The sequence below is a fragment of the Anguilla anguilla genome, chromosome 10 (assembly GCF_013347855.1).
Source record: "Anguilla anguilla isolate fAngAng1 chromosome 10, fAngAng1.pri, whole genome shotgun sequence".
Taxonomy (NCBI): Eukaryota; Metazoa; Chordata; class Actinopteri; order Anguilliformes; family Anguillidae; genus Anguilla; species Anguilla anguilla.
This window is the reverse complement of record NC_049210.1, coordinates 36,509,319-36,527,681: the sequence shown is the minus strand read 5'-3', so window position 1 is coordinate 36,527,681 and position 18,363 is coordinate 36,509,319. Positions and strand designations below refer to the sequence as shown.

At 43.4% G+C, this 18,363-nt stretch overlaps 2 protein-coding genes across 6 annotated transcripts in view; both read right to left on the bottom strand.

Annotated features, from left to right (window-relative positions):
- Positions 1 to 332: 332 nt before the first annotated feature.
- Positions 333 to 5,443, bottom strand: ctsla (cathepsin La). Of its 2 annotated transcripts, none has more exons than XM_035379861.1 (8): positions 5,302 to 5,443; positions 4,133 to 4,268; positions 3,801 to 3,923; positions 3,498 to 3,650; positions 2,559 to 2,783; positions 2,082 to 2,250; positions 1,186 to 1,303; positions 333 to 780 (listed from the first exon to the last, which is right to left on the bottom strand). In XM_035379861.1, the coding sequence occupies exons 2-8, from the start codon at positions 4,256 to 4,258 to the stop codon at positions 681 to 683; spliced, it is 1,014 nt and encodes a 337-aa protein (XP_035235752.1). In that variant the 5' UTR covers positions 4,259 to 4,268; positions 5,302 to 5,443; the 3' UTR covers positions 333 to 680. The 2 variants fall into 2 exon arrangements, with proteins under 2 accessions (XP_035235752.1, XP_035235751.1); XM_035379860.1 differs by lacking the exon at positions 5,302 to 5,443 and adding an exon at positions 5,184 to 5,242.
- A 6,101-nt stretch (positions 5,444 to 11,544) lies between these two features.
- dapk1 (death-associated protein kinase 1) overlaps positions 11,545 to 18,363 on the bottom strand; it is a 58,886-nt gene continuing 52,067 nt past the window's right edge. For all 4 annotated transcript variants that reach the window (XM_035379156.1, XM_035379153.1, XM_035379155.1 and 1 more), the window contains exons 21-26: positions 17,866 to 18,051; positions 17,195 to 17,392; positions 15,311 to 15,449; positions 14,969 to 15,089; positions 14,259 to 14,447; positions 11,545 to 13,152 (exon numbers count right to left, since the gene is read on the bottom strand). In XM_035379156.1, coding sequence (XP_035235047.1) covers positions 11,917 to 13,152; positions 14,259 to 14,447; positions 14,969 to 15,089; positions 15,311 to 15,449; positions 17,195 to 17,392; positions 17,866 to 18,051 — 2,069 coding nt within the window. In that variant the 3' untranslated portion in view covers positions 11,545 to 11,916. The remainder of the gene's footprint in view (positions 13,153 to 14,258; positions 14,448 to 14,968; positions 15,090 to 15,310; positions 15,450 to 17,194; positions 17,393 to 17,865; positions 18,052 to 18,363) is intronic.

Genomic DNA, 18,363 nt, shown 5'->3' with positions numbered 1-18,363 from the left:
AAATGCTGCACCTTATGTATGGCTCAAGGAATATAAAGTGCACTTGTACCTCGAATAGTACATTATTAATTCTCTGTCATGTTCATTAAGCAGCATAGAAGGGTAAAAACAGGAGCGTCCCTTTTTTAAAATTATCTGAGCACTTCTAAAGCCATGAGAACCTGGGTCTTAAGATACTGGAACTTGAGGTGAACTTAAAAAAATTAGAGACGGTGGGCACTAAAAAGGAAACCAGAAATATTTTCAGCCACTTTACTCCCAAGAACATCAGATCCCCTTTGTAACCTTTGTTACCTTTGTAAAGAAAAGAAGGCGAAGCAAATGCAAAATGGTCAGGTTGAAACGGTTTAATTAATCGTGAACAGAGAAAAACCATTTCCACCGATCAACACGTAGAACCCAAACCTTTAAAAATTACACATCTATCAACTTTACCACATGTGAATGTATTTACAAGACAAAAAAAAGTCCTAACGTTTAAAAATCAAAACATGGCATAAAAACAAATTCCCTAAAAACAGCTTCTTTAAAAACCACACGACGTTTGGTATGGTCTTCCTCACGTCCGAGCCTTAATCAGGCCGTAATGCAAACATGGTCCTTTCAAACCACCGAAGGAAAAAAAACAAAAAAAAAAAAAAATTTAAAAAAATGTAACTATGCGTCTCAGTCGAAATCCATTAGACCAGGGGGTAGCTTGCAGCTGTGGCGATGCCGCAGTGGTTCTTCCTGTCCTTGGCCATGTAGATGTATCCTTTGTCACCCCAGTTCTCACTCCAGCTGTAAACACAGACACAGCCGTCAACGAGGCCTAGAATTTGGTTGTGCGTTCACAAAACTTTGCAAGCAAGGAGAATGTAAGAACAACAAAAGTGAAACTCAAGGGATCACATCAGAAAGTTAATTTTTATTTGGGGGGCGGGGGGGGTTGGGGGGCATTGGGCTTTTGTCAAGCCCAAGCCCAAGCCCATTTTGAATTTATGGATGGTGCAAGACTGTCAGCAATGCTTGTTATGTGGTTGTGCATTCACAGTTTTGCTCGTGAGGAGAAAGGGGGAAGAAAAGAGAAAAGTAAAGAGAAAGTAAGAGCACATCTACACTGAACAGACATGAAACTCAAGGGATCCCTTTGCTGGGGTGGGGGGGGGGCTCCATTTTAATTTATGTATGGCGCATGACTGTTACCTGTTCTTGACAATCCAGAACTTCTTTCCGTCAACATCCTGGCCCTGGAAACCGTAGCCCACAACCAGCACCCCGTGGTCAAGCTCCTCGCTGCTGCAGTCCTTCTCATAATAGATCCCTGTGCAACAAGCAGGCCAGGCCATTAGTTCCACTATGAGGCTTATGCAAACGGAGAAGGCACAAGACACGGGGGAAAGCTTGTTTACAATAACTGACTGCTTTAGTAGCTTGGTTGAGTATGCAAATGTTAAGCTTCCAAATGTAGAACTACACATTAAAAATTTTATGACAAGAAATAACGTACACTGGGTTCTCATCTAGAAACTGCACACATTTTACCACATTACAGTTCCCCATTTGTGTACTCAGGTTTCATAGTGAATTTCATATTACGTGGATGTGGAACTGCCTTCGGTCAGTTGGCTGAGAGGGACTTCTGTAAATCTTCTGAATTTGGGGAAATGCATTAGAAAGTCCTGTAGTAAACCAACTAACCAGTGTCAAAAAAGTGACAGGGGGGTGACTATACTGGATGATCACCCTTTTGTGAACTAAAGGTTCAGCTGCTGCAAGGAGAAATCCTAGCTTCCATTTATAAACCGCAAGTGTTTTTCTTTTGCATAGTCATGCTGACAGAACTGCTGTGTCCAACAGTAGCTCCCAGCAATACCTACCACCGATGTGCTCTCTCATCTCATACATTACAAATGCTTCCGAAAACTTCGGGAATCTGTACTGTCACTTAAAAACAAACTTCTGCTGTAGGGCTTCATCTCTTAAAACAATGTGCAGGGGACAAGTATGTCTCAGGCACTTGTAAATACGCCGATCCAATCTGGTGGTGGTCCCGATTAATCTGACGAGAACTCTCGCGAAAGCTTTGTTGGCGCACTCACCGGATTGGTAGAACTGGAAGGATTCGTGACCGGCGTCGATGGCGACGGAGACGGGGCCCACCGAGGCCACGGCCTTCATCAGGGCGCGCTCCTTCCCGCTGGGCAGGTCCACGAAGCCGGTGTCGTTGGCGGCGTTGTACTTGGGGTCGTAGTGGCACGGCTGATCGTCCTGTGATAGCAGGGGTGCAGAACAGGTCTTTAACAGGGGCTGGTTTTTGCACAATTACCACATCAGGAAATGAAAATAGCACTCTATTGGTTACTGCCAGGATTCCCATAGTCCTTTGTGTCATTAGCATTACCTCATTATTGGCCTAGGCACTAAAATCATACGCTTAAATCCACCTGAATCTCAAAACTAGCTCAGCACTCATTAGGAAAATCCAGTCATAGAGCATTATTAAAAACAGTAAGAGGTCGGACGCAAGGTCTTAAATGACAGCCCTGTTAAGCAAGGCGAGTAAAGCAGACACTCACAGTTCCCAGGTAAGGGTAGGACTCCTCGGAGTCCAGGCCGCCGTTGTCCTTGATGTACTGGAAGGCCTGGTCCATGAGGCCGCCGTTGCAGCCCTCGTTCCCTTCCGGCCTGGAGCACTCCACCAGGTTCTGCTCGCTCAGCGACACCAGCGTGCCCGTCTTCCTGAACTGCTGGCCCTCCATGGCGCCAGTGGTGCTGAAGGCCCAGCAGGAACCGCACTGACCCTGATGGACGGCAGAGGAGGAGGACAGACACACCGTTTAACACGGTGGTAACCGATCCTGTTCCTGGAGATCTGCCATCTTGTAGGCTTTCATTACAACCTCACTCTACTAATTAACAGCTCAGAAAGATATCTAGCAGTTGGATGAGGTGTGCTTTGTTAGTAAAAAAAAAAAAAAGTGAAAAAGTGGATGGTAGATCTCCAGGGACAGGGTTGGTTACCACTGGTTTAACACAACAATGTAAACATTCAGAAACCTAGGAAGCCAAAGCTAGTGTGTACATAAAACAGCTATGTGGGTGTGTGCATATGCATTTGTTGACATACCTATAGATAACACTCCCTCACGTGGTTGGGTATCGATGTTCAACTGAGAAAAATTACTCAGATACTACTAAAGAAAACAGGTGGCCCTGTATTACTCGTTACTCAAATAGACTGTTTTATGTTCAACATAGTGCTGTACAGCATTTACTTCAGGAGACCCAGCACTCAAACCGGTGATAACAACTTGGTAAAGTGGCTAAACCTGTTCGGATGAGATAGAGCTTTGGGCTTGGGAACTGTGAAAATGTTTTGCTTGCCACAGCAAGGTATGCGAGATGAACAAATGGGAACAATTTGGGGGGGGGGGGGGGGGCGTCGGGTGGGGAGGGGGGCGGTAGGAGCCACCCAAGGCAACACAAATTCAGCTTTCACATTCAGCAGTGCTCACCTGGTCTTTCACTGGAGTGACGTAGCCCTTCTCTCTCCAGTCAACCTGGCGCGGGGCCTCCAAGAAATTGGGCTCCAGGAACATAGACCCTTTGGACTTCCTCTCTGCTTTGCTCTTGTAACCATTCATGACCTGCCTGAACTCCTCGTGTGTCTGGAGAAAGAAAATGCATAAATACTTTTTCATTTAAAAAAAGTAAAGGTTGTGACCACAGTATCACACACACTGCTGAAAACGTACTTATGCAAAGTATGGCTGTACCAAGGCGAAACATTTCAGATCTAGTCGTCTAAGTTCACTCACCATGTCGCCGAAATGGTTCATTCCCAGACGGTAAGAATGCTTTCCCATGGAGTGCTCCAGGTTGTGCAGTTCAATCTTTTTCAGGTTTTTCTCCCAAACCATTCGTCTCCACCCTTCTTCCTTCTGAAGAGCACAGATTCACATGTAAGGTGGCAATGTCTTCATTTCTGATGTCAAAAGGGTCTGGGTTTCATAACACAATCATAAGTCACAGAATACTCTACGTTACGTTAAATTATGCACAAAACATTCTACCCTTGTTGTTTCAGACACAGGAGATACTGTGCCTGCTGCAAATCATTCATGATCAATGTTCTGCCTTGAAAACCCACCTCGTGGTAATTTTTACTGTGCCAGTCCTTCCATTGATTCCAGTGGTCGTTCAACTGTGGGTCCAAACTTGGCGCCGCGAGCACGGCTCCAAGGCAGAGTGTGAAGGACAATACCACAAGATGCATGGCGACGAGGCTGAACAGACAAAGAAAGAAAACGGTCAGGTTCCGAAGTCCGCAGGGTACCCTCGCATTTAAAGCAACACTGAAGAAAAGGTAAATTCTTAGAGAAGGGGCTAGAACAGCCACAATAGACAAACGTAATGTGATCAGATTGCAGGCGGATCCCTTTACATAATACTGAAATGAACATTTCAGAATAAAACTTTCCATGTAACATTCACGTCCACGCAGCCTAAGTTAGGCCTATAGCCAGCTACGCTTGGCGTGAAGCTCCCATTGCACATTCCGCCAGTGACCAGACGAGATACTGTGTAACATTAGCAAAACATCTTCGGATCTTAAACATGGAAAACATCACGTGTCCACCCAAACACGACGAGATCTGAAGATCAGTAACGAAATTGCTACAAACTAACAAATAAATATAGCCTATTTTTTAGGCTAAGTAGGGTATGGTGTGGAGGGGGTGTAGAGGGAATGTTCTCGCTTTGTTCTAGCAAGTCACGGGATATGGGCGCTTTCTAACCAAGCAGCTGAATCATTCGGAGAACAGAACATGGATCGAAGCCAAATTACCGAAATCTAAATTTAAAAAAGCGATACAAGCATGTAGGCTCCAGTTTCAGGAAAATATAAACGAGTTTCTCTGCATCAAAACAAACAAATAAATAAATAAATACAGCCAACGTAAACCAGCTAGCAGCGATTCTTTATAAGAACGTATTTTGGGCCACGGAGAAAAAGGAAAAACAACGCACATATTGAGTTACATATTGAGGGAGCACAACATCCAACGAATAAGGCAAAATGCTAATTACGTTAGCTACAGAACTAAAAAACAATTACAAACAGAATAACCCCACAAAGTAGCAAATATAGTAACATAGCAACAAAACAGCCTATGTTCTGAAATAAAAATAGCTTTTACATAAGCAGTGACTTTCCGTGTACGAAGAGGGAAATTATATCCATAGAAGGGTACGTGGAATACGTACACAGTAATTTGACCAATTTCAAGCAGTATTTCAGCAAAGAATTGCACTTACTCTGTGATGCGTGAGGTAAATAGCTCCCAAATGTTTAGCCTCCGAGGTTTATAACCTTGTGGCTGGACTGTATACGTCACACTCCAAAGATATGTGATTGGCTGACATAAGGCAAGCTAAACACATCTTGATCCCGCCCATTAAGTGAACTCATCTTTGCATGTGATCTACAGACACGTGACACTGTTCCAAGAACCTCTAAGTTTTGGGAATTTTGCGTTGACGGGAAGTAAGAGAGGAAGTAGAGTGAAAGTTTTTTTTTTTTTTTAATAGAACCTTTATCGAAATGTATGAAAATGTATTTGCAAATATAAATGGCAGCATCATATAACAATCACATATAAAACAAAAGAGGGGAAATAAAAATAAATAAAATAGAATAAAAATAAAAAAGTAGAGTGAATATTGTTTTATGGTGAAACAATGCGTTATGTTTCATACAGCCAAACCACCTTGCTCTTATTGAATGCTGACCGGCCACTGAAGGCAGCGACCAGAAAAAAACTGGGCTATTTGGTCGGATCGGCGGAAGTTTTCTGATTGACTGCAATTCCATTAAAATACTGTAACCATTATCGTATAATCCCGCCTATTTAACAAATTACATGTCTGTGCATTGTAACTATTAATTGTCTTGTAAAGAAAATAAAATTCAGATAAACATTGCGTAGCGATGAGTGGCTGGCAGGTTAGCATTAACTTCCCGTCTCTAAAAGCATATTCGCTTGTGAAGAAAACTCCATGCGGCGTCCCAAACGCCCTTTGATAAGCTTACGTAGACCTACAGGTTCCAACAGGTAGGCTTTGCTAACAGCTTTGTTGGTGTCATTCTCACATGACACAATTGCGAAACTGTGTTTGTTACGAGAAACAGCACCACTCAAGAATGAAATTGCGAATATTCTGTCTTTTGCATGGACGGATTCATCGTAGGCTACTCTTGTGCATTGCGAATGTTTGTTAAAATTCCTCTCAGACATTTTTTTAAAATTAACGCTAGAGCCTTCAATAAAATAATGCAGTGTTTTTCAATAATTTATTTTAACAGGAGAGACAATTAATTGTATACAATTGGCAGAATTCAGGAATGATTGTAGGATGATTTCCCCCCCATAAAAAGCCCTGTAGGACGGACGGGGCAGTTGGTACACAGCGCATGTAACGACAAAGCGCCACAGTGAGGATATAGGCTATAATTCTATCCTTACAAAGTAATGTGACTTGCCTGTGCTTATGTGTGTGATGTCAGCTGCATCAGGACCTACAATAGGAAAAAAAGCTTCCTATAGCTCCATTAATAGAGTTGTGCAAACACCGGACTCATGTGACTCTGGTATAGCGTACATGGTAACATAGTCTATAATGAAACAATAGTTTTTCAACACCAACAGAATTAAATGTTTGTAAATTGTCTTCAAATAAGTTCAAAACACCACATCTACTTATGTATTGAGTTATAAACGTGGTCCTTCCTACAGGCTAGATTTAAACCTTGTGAGATGTTGAAATAGTACAACCATATCAACAGATTGAATCTAGGTGTATGGATGTAAGGTTACGAACCTTCAACCTCTTCACACCTCTCTATCTGTCTCAGTATGTATTTTGTGCTAGCAGGACGCTGAAAATTAGTCTGATGTTGTCACCCTGGAATAAACAGAATATCCTGTTATAATGACAAGTCAGATACCCATAGATTCCACCACAAGCTTATCTTGTGACTGCAACAGTGATCCAGTGATCCAGGAAGTTATCCAACTTTTACAATGGACCATCTTTCTGACCAAAATCTTACAAGATTTTTTTCTTACCAGTCACAAGAGAGGTCTGAAAAAAAGAGATATGAATACCAGATACCTTATGAAGCACTTTTCAATTCAGTGACTTTCTGGTTATGAAAATACATTTCTTAAATTATAGGCAATGGTTTAAAAGCCTACAAGGTCTGCAGCGGAAGTGTATGAAAAGTGTGCTACATAATTTCTGACTAGGTCATGTAATCAGGTATTGCACCATTTACTGCTACTTGACAATTTCCTGCTACCTGCCAACCTGGACAGATCTACCCACAGACCTACAAATGTATTATGAATTATATACTTGTTGTATATAATGCACTTAATTCAGTTTTAAATCTTAATTAAATGAAATGGTGGCAATAGCAAAAATTGACGCTACATTAGTGATCATCTTAGATGGTTTATTAATTGACAGACAGCACTTATCTGATCTATCTTTGGGTAACATGTAGTGTGGGGGATGAAAAACCAGTTTTGCACATCAAAAGGCATGATCACTAGCTCAATAACATGTCAATTATCTTTGCTGTACTGCATTCGTTTTACAAAAGTAGGTGAAAAAGCCCCTATTGTTGTAGGTTTCTTAAGTATTTAGATTGTTGATAAACCAACCTGTGCCTGTGGAAATATTTATGACTTCCATGATCTTTGACGTGTGCACAGCAGACACAAACGTCTTATTCTGGGCCTCTATAGTACATTTCAGTGGTTCCCAAACCGGTAATTGCTGATTTATACCCCAGTAGAATTCTGAAAGTTTCCTTTTGATATAGAAGGCAAGTTACACCCTGACCAGTAACCCTGCTGTGGGAAAGAAACCCCTCAATTCATTGTGAAATTGAGGCATTTATGTCACATGATGCACAGTACTGTAACCTAAAGGACCAACGCAAGGCACTGACTGCCTCTGCTGAATGAGGCCAATCTATCTCTTGTATGCTACAATGTTTTGCTGGTGGTGTGAACAGTTGTTGCTTTTAGCAAGTTAACTGTCATTGTATGAGTTGATGTTAGGACATCAGTATGTCACTGTTTTTCTGAGCAGTGAAAAAATGTATGATTGTGATCACCTATAAAATCATAAGCAACTGAAATTTATCAATCACATTAAATTAGCTTCTTTCAATCATTTCAAAGCATACACAGCCATAATGCTGATTTGCACAATTGTCCCTTCTAAAACTAAACCTGAGACCAAGTTAGTCTCCAAAGCAAAACACACGGGTTCAAAGGTACAGGGTTTCGTAAAGCGTTTCTCTTTTACACAAATAGCCATCATGTGATCATTGACCCAAGGAGACAGCGATACAGCAAAAATATGCCAGGAACAAACGTATCAGGGATAGCCAGCAAAACAAACACGGCTAATCAGGCAATCCCGTGTGAGCGTATGCAGTGAATGCAGTAGTTTGTTTTCTAACACCCTTGACGTGAAAACCTAAGTTGACAGCTGATTTTTTTTTTTCTGTTCCCCACTCTTCTCACGGGAAGTTAAGGTTCTGCTGAGGGCCTGCTTTCACGCACTGTAAAACTAAAATTCAATGTTTAAAAACAAACTGTTATACCCTTGAACAAGTCAATTAACATGATTTGCTTCTGGAAATATCTTGTCTGATAATGTGTTTGCCATATATAACCCTGGATTTTTTATTTTTAAAGTTTAAAAAAAAGAGAGTGGAAAGGCCACCCTCTTTTCATAGTTTTTTATTAATTAGATATGGTCATTTGGTAAGACATATCAGGCAGTCTTCTTGTGACTATTATTCTTCTATTTCATTGGGTCAAAAATTGCATTCTGAAGTCTCGCCAGGCCACAATGCAGAAGTGGCTTCTTTAAACCACATACACCACAGAGGAAGGTTAACTTTGTTTCTTCCAAACAAAGATTATCTCACCAGGGTGGAACAACACCATACAGACACTATGGGTCTCCAGGGTGCAGGGGTCAGTACGAAGCATATAGACGTTGCTGCTGAGACTTGGGGTCAAAAATCTCAATACTGATATTTTTCACATTATTACAAGTCTCTGCTTGCCTTACTTACACCCCTGAGTTGTGTTGTCATGGGGGGGGGGGGGGGTGGGGTCACATAGTCCAAGTTTGTTGTCTACCCAAAACAAGTTGTTCCAAACACTGAAATCAATGCTAGATAAAGCTTCAAAGAAATCTCAGGAAAATTCTTCGAAATACAATCTGCAATGGACTGAGAAAAAAACATTGTAGTTCAAGGTACTTGTCTGTGAGACAAAGAAGTGTTTTGGCATACCAGTGGGGAAAAAAAGACTGCGAGGTCATCAGGTAAACAGTTTATTATAAAAAATGTACTACACTATAAAGTTTAAGGAAGTATTAAGGACACGGCATTCCAAGACATGCTTTAAGAACATAATGGTATAAATAGAAGAAATATTCTTGTGCAAAGAGATGGCTGTACACATAGTCTTAGTTACACCTGTTTCCTTTCCCTCGGACCTTCACTGGGTCAAAGAAAAGTACAAATTTTAGAACAGCCCCCTCGAAAATTCACAATCATTTCACATTAAGACTTTTGAAGGCTACCGTTCTTCCTACAGTCATTCATGGTAAGAATGTGCCTTTTTGGAATGAGAAAATACAATTATTGTTTTATTTCCCTTTCAGAGATTTAGTTTTACAGCTCGGCTGCAACGTAACCATGAGAGTCCAGAGGCAACCCAATTGTCCGTACGTAAATGGCCGCCACCCTTTGTCTTTGTGCTGTGCTGTTGTCTTTGTAGTATCCGGCAGACACTTTGACAACTTCACAAAAAGAGACGGCTATAAGAAAATGCAGCACACGCTTGGATACATTGCCATTGTGCTGTTGTCTATGCAAATATTGAAACCCTTAAGATATAGTACATTCCAGTTGTCCTGTTTTTTTTGGGGGGGGGGGGGGGGGGGGGTCAATGTCACCCTTTTAATGATGCCTTTTGGATCCAACCAACAGAGAAAACATGGGAGGGAGAAAAGACAAGAGTATATTTCTTGAAGGCCTCTGACGTTATTTACAAAATCATTACATGTGGGTACATTCTCATATACTGTTACAACTGTTCACCTATCTGGGTCATTGAAATAATGCACTGCCTTACCAAAAACAAAGACGTTAAAAAATATCAAAATGGTCTACTTAATCTGGTTGCATTCATTTAGAAAAATCTTGTGAAACATTGTTAATCGGTTAAAAAACTGTGACACATGCAGTGTTTCCCACCGAGTGCTTTGGAGAGCAAGCTGGGCTTTTTCAAAATGGTGCCTCACAAAATATTAGGATGGGTACAGTTAAACATTTGTAGCAAAACTTGATCACGCTTCTAAGAACACTTGCATGAAATTTACCCTTTTCTTAGTTTGACTCGAATACAGATGCTGTATTGGTGCAAGCATGCTTGCATGATTTTATAAATATGCTTTACACGGTAAGGGGACGAGGTGAACATAAGCACGTCAGAAATTTAATATCTGTTTTGTTTTTTTTAATTGCAATGATGCTCATGGGACATTTTGGTTTTGACATTTTGTTTTTCTCCAAAAATCAAATGAGTCAGTTTGGTGGAATAAATATGACAGAATAATCGGCCTGTGTATTCATAATCTGTTGCTTTAGGGAGCAGCTTTTAAAAGCGGATCTGTGATACCAATACTTTCGTACAAATGCGGCTAAGAAATAAAGCACTTAAAATGACTGAACAGAAACACGATGAAATTAACAATGCAGCTTCTTTAGCTCGGACTTCATCTAGTGAGATTTTGTTTTTCTCGTGTTCCTGAATCCTCAGAAGATATAAGCCCTTTTTTTCTCCCATTCTTCCACAATTTTGGTAGATCTGGAATGTATACGATGTGCACTTTTAACATCCCTTCGTCACAGAAGCGGAGTTAGGGGTGTCGTGGTTAACCTGTTGTGTTCCGGCTGGAAAAATAAGAAAAAATACAGGGTGACAAAAGTTTACGGGTCTAAGCCCGTCTGCTACCTGTCTGTCTCCAGGACTAGCACTTGTGCTATTTCCTCCCCTGAAGATTACAGTTGGATAACACTGCTTTACCTTGCTATATTCACTCTGAGAAAACAGGACTGAATTCCTCCCAAGAAGCAGCTCTCTGTGGATCTCTTCCATCTCCTGTACTGGAATTTCACAGGGTTGTCTATTTCTAGGTAGGTATGTTTGTTTCTTTTCTTTGTTGGGCGTTTCCTCCAAAAGGGGGCAAAAATTGTGCGTGGAAACCTCTTTTGGTAAACACACCTTCCCTGGCAAGGCTCTTTTGGGGAGGTAGAGGGCTCGTCTAATACAATGGTCTAAAAGGATGGTTAGACTGATAACAGCAAACCATCACACAAAGGCACTCATTTTTCTGAACTCTTTACAGTTCATGCTGCCACACATATAATTTAAATAGTTTCTAAATTTAAGAATTTTTAAGTAAACGGCTAAAAGCAAGGACTTTATTTTAAATACATAAAACAATCCCAGTTTCATAAAAGAACACCGAATGTTGATGAAGTTTCACAAAAGCGGCTATCAATTAATTGTGATGTTAATGAGATAACAATAAGGTGGCAGTGGCACTAATTTGTGTTTGGGAATTTACAAAAAATAAAAGTTGCATGAATCATTCTTTCGGGGCCAACCAGAAAAATAAACCATTCATAAAAGAAGGGCCTCGGTGAGGACACCAATCAGATTTCGGTTAGCTTCCCTGTGGCTGTTGACGGTAGTTTTTGTACACTGGAGTACTGGAGGAGTGGGCGGTCCCCATAAGGATTGCACTTAGTGTCCCAAACCTTGCTCTCCTTCACCGGGATATGACCGAGCTTATAGAGTTGTAGGACGTCCCGCCGTTGCAGGTGGGGCCGTAGCTGTCCGGGGCGGGAGCCTCCAGGTTGACCCGGAAGACGGGCGCCGCCTTCAACAGGAAGTCGGCCGCGTCCCGGCGCCCGAGTTCTCTGAGCCGGGCCATGAGGACGCCCACGGTGCTTTGGGGCCGCCCGCTCCACTCCTGCAGGAGCACGGCCGTGGGGCTGGGCTGGGACGTCCCGTTGGGGGGCGTCCCGTTGGGGGCGCTGTACTTGGCCACCAGGTCGGAGAGGCCCAGGTTCATGGCCAGCAGGCACCAGTCCTTCCCCAGGGCGTCCGGGGGGTCCAGGAGCCGGCTGAGCTTCCTCCTGGCCAAGAGGCAGACCTCCGACATGTGGACGTCGGTCCCCACGCTGCCCTGCTGGTAGACCTCCGCGCAGCCAAAGCTCAATATGCTGCTGAAGCTCTCCTTGTAGCCTCCCATGGTGTTGGTGAGCGAGGTCTCCCTTTGGGCCTGGGCCCTGTGGAAGTCCCTGGGCTGGTAGATCATGGCAGGGCCGTGGTGCTCCCGCAGCTGCTGGGGGCTCAGGTAGTATTTGGCTGTCAGGAGGCCTGGGAGGGTGGTGGCCAGCAGGCTGTCGATGATGCTGCAGATAATGTCCAGCAGGCCGTAGCACTTGACCCGGTCCGAGTCGGGCCCGCGAACCTGCACCTCCACGCCCTGGCCGTGGTTGACCAGCAGCACCATCACCTCGGCGCCCGCGTGCGAGATCTTGGCGCCGTTGTTCCACAGCCGGACGTCGTCCCCCTCTGGCTTCTGCTGGTGGCTCCAGCGGCAGAGGTTGACCTGCAGCTTGTGGAAGAGCCCGCAGGGGAAGGGGGTCAGGTGCTCGGCGGGAACCACCCTCACCCCGCCGTAAACCAGCGCCTCCTCCTCCTCCTCGGTCCAGGAGCGCTGGAGCCCGTTGGTCTTGATGAGGGCGGGGATGTCCACCATGGCGGGGTTGCTGAGGTCGCGGGCGCACACGTCCATGGCGTCCAGGATCTGCAGCAGCTCGTCCACGTCGCTCTCCCCCACCAGGCCCTGCACCTCCTCCAGCCGGTAGCGCCCCCTGTAGTGGTGGATGGCCTTGGGCGTCTCTATGGACAGGATTTTGGCCAGAACGCCGCCGCAGAGCCAGCGCGGGTCCAGCAGCACCACGTCCTGCACGGTCTCGCTCTGCATGATGTTGATCTGCGTGGGAGAGAGTGCGTAAAAGACGGGGTCAGGAGGACCAGCCGCACCCAGGCTTCAGTCTACCCAATCATGGGCTGCTGTGTACGCTTTAAAGTTTCACGACTGTGAGTCAGCATGATTCATTACCAAGTGACCAGTACTGGAATGTGAAATGACTAAACAGCGACCTCTAGTGGGACAGTAATGCCGGTCGAGTAGAACAGAACAGCTTAGGGTGAGGCTTCAGCAGTCTTGTGCCAATTATTTTCACAGTTTACACAGACCGGTGGTTCCCAGCCCTGCTCTTGGAGTCCAGTAGGTAGTCACAACAACCCTATATTGGGACACTTGATTCTACTACTTAGCAGCTCAACAATCTCAACGATCTCTATCTGTTGAATGAGGTGTGCTTTTTTAGGGCCGGAGTGAAAACCGACAGTGCGGTAGATCTCCAGGAACAGGATTGGGCAGCCCTACTTCAAAGTTTCACAGCTGCGAGTCAGGATGATTCATTCCCAAGAGGCCAGCACTGGAATATTAAATGAGTGAAGACCGACCTCTAGTGGCACATTGCTGCTAGTCAAGTAGAAAAAGCTAAAGAAATTATTAATGTGAGTCTTCAGCAGTCTTGCGCCAATTATTTCAGTTCACCGTCATGATTTCATATAGACTTATAAATGCACAGAATACCTTTCTTTCATCTCTCATAACACAAAGCTCTGCTGACACGATGCAATTGTATCTTTTATCTCTAGTACCAGTGGTGGTTTTCTAACCATGTTAGATACTAGTTGTACTTCACATCTGGCAAAAAGCATCTGCTGAATGCCTGAATTATAGCAGCACATTATGAATGTGCAATGCTGATAGATTGAGTACGATGGTGATATGAAGATGTGAAGAAGATGGATGTGAAAATGGATGTGGTAGATGTGAAAACTGATGTGAAGATGGATTCGGTGGATGTGAAGATGGATGTGGTGGATGTAAAGATGGATGTGGTGGATATGAAGATGGATGTGGTGGATGTAAAGATGGATGTGAAGATGTATGTGGTGGATATGAAGATGGATGTGGTGGATAAGAACATGGATGTGAAGATGTGAAGTGGAGCGCAAGCGTACCTCCCCCATACTGTGCAGCTGGGAGGCCACCTCCCGCAGGTCCTCCTCGCTGACCAGGGGGTTGATCTGCTCCTGCACGTCCAGCACAAACTGCTGCAAGGACATGAGCTGGTTGGGGCCGTTCATCTTCCTCCAGGATGGCAGCGTGGCGATGATCTTCTCACACAGCATGGTCATGGGCTGGCATGTCTGAAGGAGAGATACTGAACACTGAGTCCCATAGGGAGCTTTACACAGAGAGCGAGAGCCATAGGGAGTTTTATACAGAGAGAGAGAGCCACAGGGAGCTTTACAGAGAGAGGGCCATAGGGAGTTTCATACAGAGAGAGAGCCATAGGGAGCTTTACAGAGATAGAGAGCCATAGTGAGCATTATACAGAGAAAGGGCCATAGGGAGTTTTAGTATTGGGAGTATAGTATTCTATAATTTTAGAATTATAATAAATAGATTTTGTGATTTTTGTTTTGAAAGCAAAATGAGTAATATCATTTAAATATCAGTTTCTAGACAAACAGGTGCAGAAACCCTCCCCGTGTGGGTAACAGTCAAAGCGTGAAACTGTTTTTTCCTCAAGGGCTTGTTTGAGACGACGAGGCACAAGGCATGTTCTAACACGTCCCCAGCAGGTTGTTTGTAGGAAACAGGACATTTTTGCCATTCTCATTCAAACGGAGACTTCATTAAAATAAAAGGTGTGCGGAAGACTTACAGAAACGATAGAATTTCGAAGTTCCTGAAGATGGTTTCGCAGCAGTTTCATGTCTTTTGAGTTGGACGCCCCGGCATCCATGACAAAAAGCTTATCAGAGATCTGCAGGTCATGGCCAAACCTAGAAAATTATTAAAGTAAAATTTGGAGAAAAAAAACCTTTAACAGTAAATTCATTTAACTTCTGTTATCCAACATTTTGAAATAAAACCACAAGGAATGCACAGAGAATGACCACAGAATGTGTACTCATTGCAATGACTCAAATCACAAATTAAAACAGATGACACAAAGTACATAACGAACAGGTCACAAGGCTCGGACTTCACAAGGATCGGATACCTGGCTCGGACTTCTTTAAGGAGAGACCTCTCCTTGTCGTAGCCAAACTCCCCTCCAAAGGCGCGAGGCAGGTTGACAATGTCTGCGTGTGTGGCCACCAGCACCACCTGCAGGGGGTTTTTTGTCTTCCCGCTGAAGGCTGGACATTAAACAAAAGGGTCTGTGTGAGTTACCTGAGTTACATATTCTATGCTTTATTAAAGTCTACAGGGGTGAACAAGGCTATCGCTGTAGCAAAGCAAAGGTTCCCTCCGCATGCATTCCTAAGCAATAATTAAACTCTATCTAAAATATGGGGCTTGATAGCTTTGTTCACACTTACTAGAGACCACAATTTGCAATTTGCTCGCAATTTGCACGACTGAGACGCATTATTATTAATTAAGTCCTCAGATCAGCCAAATGTAAGGGATATTAATGCATTCTGGAATTTAATAATGCAAGCAATTAACCACCAATTTATCCCTTTATGAGTCAGTTTTTTGGGAATATTTTTTCTCAAAATTCTAAGTCAGTCTTGTAGAACTCCATCGCACTCAATTACCAGTAGTGATTGTTACATCAGCATTAGAATGTTCGGTTAAGATCGCTTATGTATGATCTTACACTGTAAAAGGGTTAATGGAGGCCAAGGCAACTTAAAACCAAGCTAGGCTGGTGTTATAAAAGGCCATTTGGAAAGAAAAGAAAGCGCAATGTAGAACAATTCCGAACGAGACCAATGTAATCAGCGATAACACTAAAATGCACTAAAAACTGTAATTGTCTTCTGTATGCATGGAGCAGGAACTACTTACTCCAAGGCAATAGCAAAAGAGAAAATTGAAATATAAAATACAGTCAACCAAATAACCAAGTAAATGAATGAGGTGAATTAAAAACAGATGAAAGCAGTGGTGTACACAGGGTGGGGCCATGGGACACAATACAGTCAATAAGGACACCATGGGCACACAGTGCACAGAGCCTGTTGAAACCAAGGCAAGGCCTTCATATCTGCTCTTTCCTCCAAGTGTGTTATGCTTCTAATGATAGTTGCCCAGCCAAATAAGATTTCACCTTGCTACCTCTGAATGTTCCATCAGAAAATGGCAAAAATAAAACAAAGAAAGGAATGAGAATGTCTGACAGACTGACTTGTCTTTAAAAAATGTATTTATGCTGGCAACCTGCTGATCCAGTGTGAACTTCACAGACCCTTCAGTAAAAGACTTGTTTTCAATAGATGATCATATGGGCTTAGAATGTCCTTGTTTTGCAGCTGGCTTGGATGGCGTCGTTAAGCTCGTTGTAGCCGGCAGATACTGTTACAGTTCCGTTTTTTTTTTTTTTTGTAAATGCATCAGCTCTCAAGAGACAGGTCAGACCTGAAAGACACTGTACTCCTACGCCATTACACAAGGCATTGGGCTCCAGGAAGACTGATAGAGCTCTAGCTCTGAGCCTCTGAGCCTGTCTGTGAGATGGGGGAGGATGCTAACGGCTAAGAGCCCCGAGAGATTTCATCCGTACCTACAGGGGCGTAACCACGGCCAAACAAATACCAAGGTCAAGACTCTGGACGAGTGGGGTTAGGTGAGATGGAGGAGGGGGTGTTAGGCCAGGGCATGCACTTTTTCACCTTTTAATTTGTTCATTTAACTGAGGACGCATTTATCAGTGTAAATTCTGGACACATGCCTCCAGATTAGTCTTAAATTTGAGAAAATATTAATATTTTTTTATATTTAATAAAGACCATTCATTCCCCTCCTAAATGAATTGCAGGTGATGTTCTTACTAACGAATGAAATGAAATACAGGCTTTAGAAACGGTCATGGAAAAAAAACAAACAAAAAAAAAAAACACAGAGCACATGACCACGCCGTCCTCAGGGGCAGTACCGATGTTGTCCTCGGGCAGGGTGAGGGACTTGAGCAGGTTGAGCCAGAAGGTGACCTGGTTGAGCTGGACCTCGTACGGCTCCTCCAGGCTGAAGAGGACCAGGTGGATGGCAGTGATGTCATTGGCTGCGAAGTAGTCATAGCAGCAGTAGTAGACCGGGTTGCCAGAGAATTCCCACACGCAGAAATCCCCCACTCCTGACAGACAAAGAAAGGAACATTCGGGATGTTGAGGTCGAACACAGATGCTTATGTATTCTCTGGTATGCATAAATATGTTTACAATAAACACTATGACTTGCTGTTAGGACCAATAAAAACACAATCAATTAAAAATGAAATGGTAGATATTCAGGGGGGAGTCATTTTGGATTGCAGAGCACTGCAAGAAAGTCTGTCTAATCAAACACTTAAGTCTTCTAATAAGAATTAAAGTCTTATTTCATTCTCTCAATCAGAAAATATTAGCTTTGTTTTAAGTTACTTCTTGCCTGATAAGTGAAATTGTCCCCATTGGCAAATCCTGAAATGAACCAACATGTCTCATCTCATTGCCAATCTTTTTGTCTTGTTTAACAGAAATAAGATTAAGTCGAAATATAAGACTAAAATGCTTGTTAAGACTGACTTAGTCTTTGGTTTTTGCAGTGGAGAGAGGCTGAACCACGCACCATTGAGGTTGGCGTTCTGGATGTCGATGGCCTTGGTGGTCTGGTCGTCGGCGGTGGAGAGGGCGCTGTGGACCGGAGAGAAGACCTCCAGGACCCCCTTGGTGAGGCTGGGCTCGAACATCATGCTGCGGCTGCGCACGCTAACGTTCTCACACCCGGGATACAGGTTGGAAATACTGACAGAGACTGGACACACACACACACACACACACACACACACACACCAGTTCACTGATTAATCGCTTACATAACACACCGACAGCAAATGTATCCACATATATCTGATTCATATACATTAATATAAATTAAATACTTTAAAGCAGAGGTGGGCAATGAGGACCGCACCTGTTCCCAGCTTTCATGCCAACTTCAGGCCTTAATTACTTGATTAGCACCAAAATTTATGCCATCTGACATTTTAACTACATTTCTTGATAAGTGCATGAATGATAGCCGCAGGCTGTGCCTGTGTCCCTATATGAAACGTTTTACTGTGAT

Bases quoted from the DNA above. Each gene is read 5' to 3' on its own strand.
- ctsla (XM_035379860.1), bottom strand. From the start codon at position 5,227: ATGGATATAATTTCCCTCTTCGTACACGGAAAGTCACTGCTTAT. The intron at 3,651-3,800 runs GTGAGTGAACTT...TTCTTTCTCCAG, and splicing joins TGAACCATTTCGGCGACATG to ACACACGAGGAGTTCAGGCA. The intron at 1,304-2,081 runs GTGAGTGCGCCA...CTTGTTGCACAG, and splicing joins CTTCCAGTTCTACCAATCCG to GGATCTATTATGAGAAGGAC.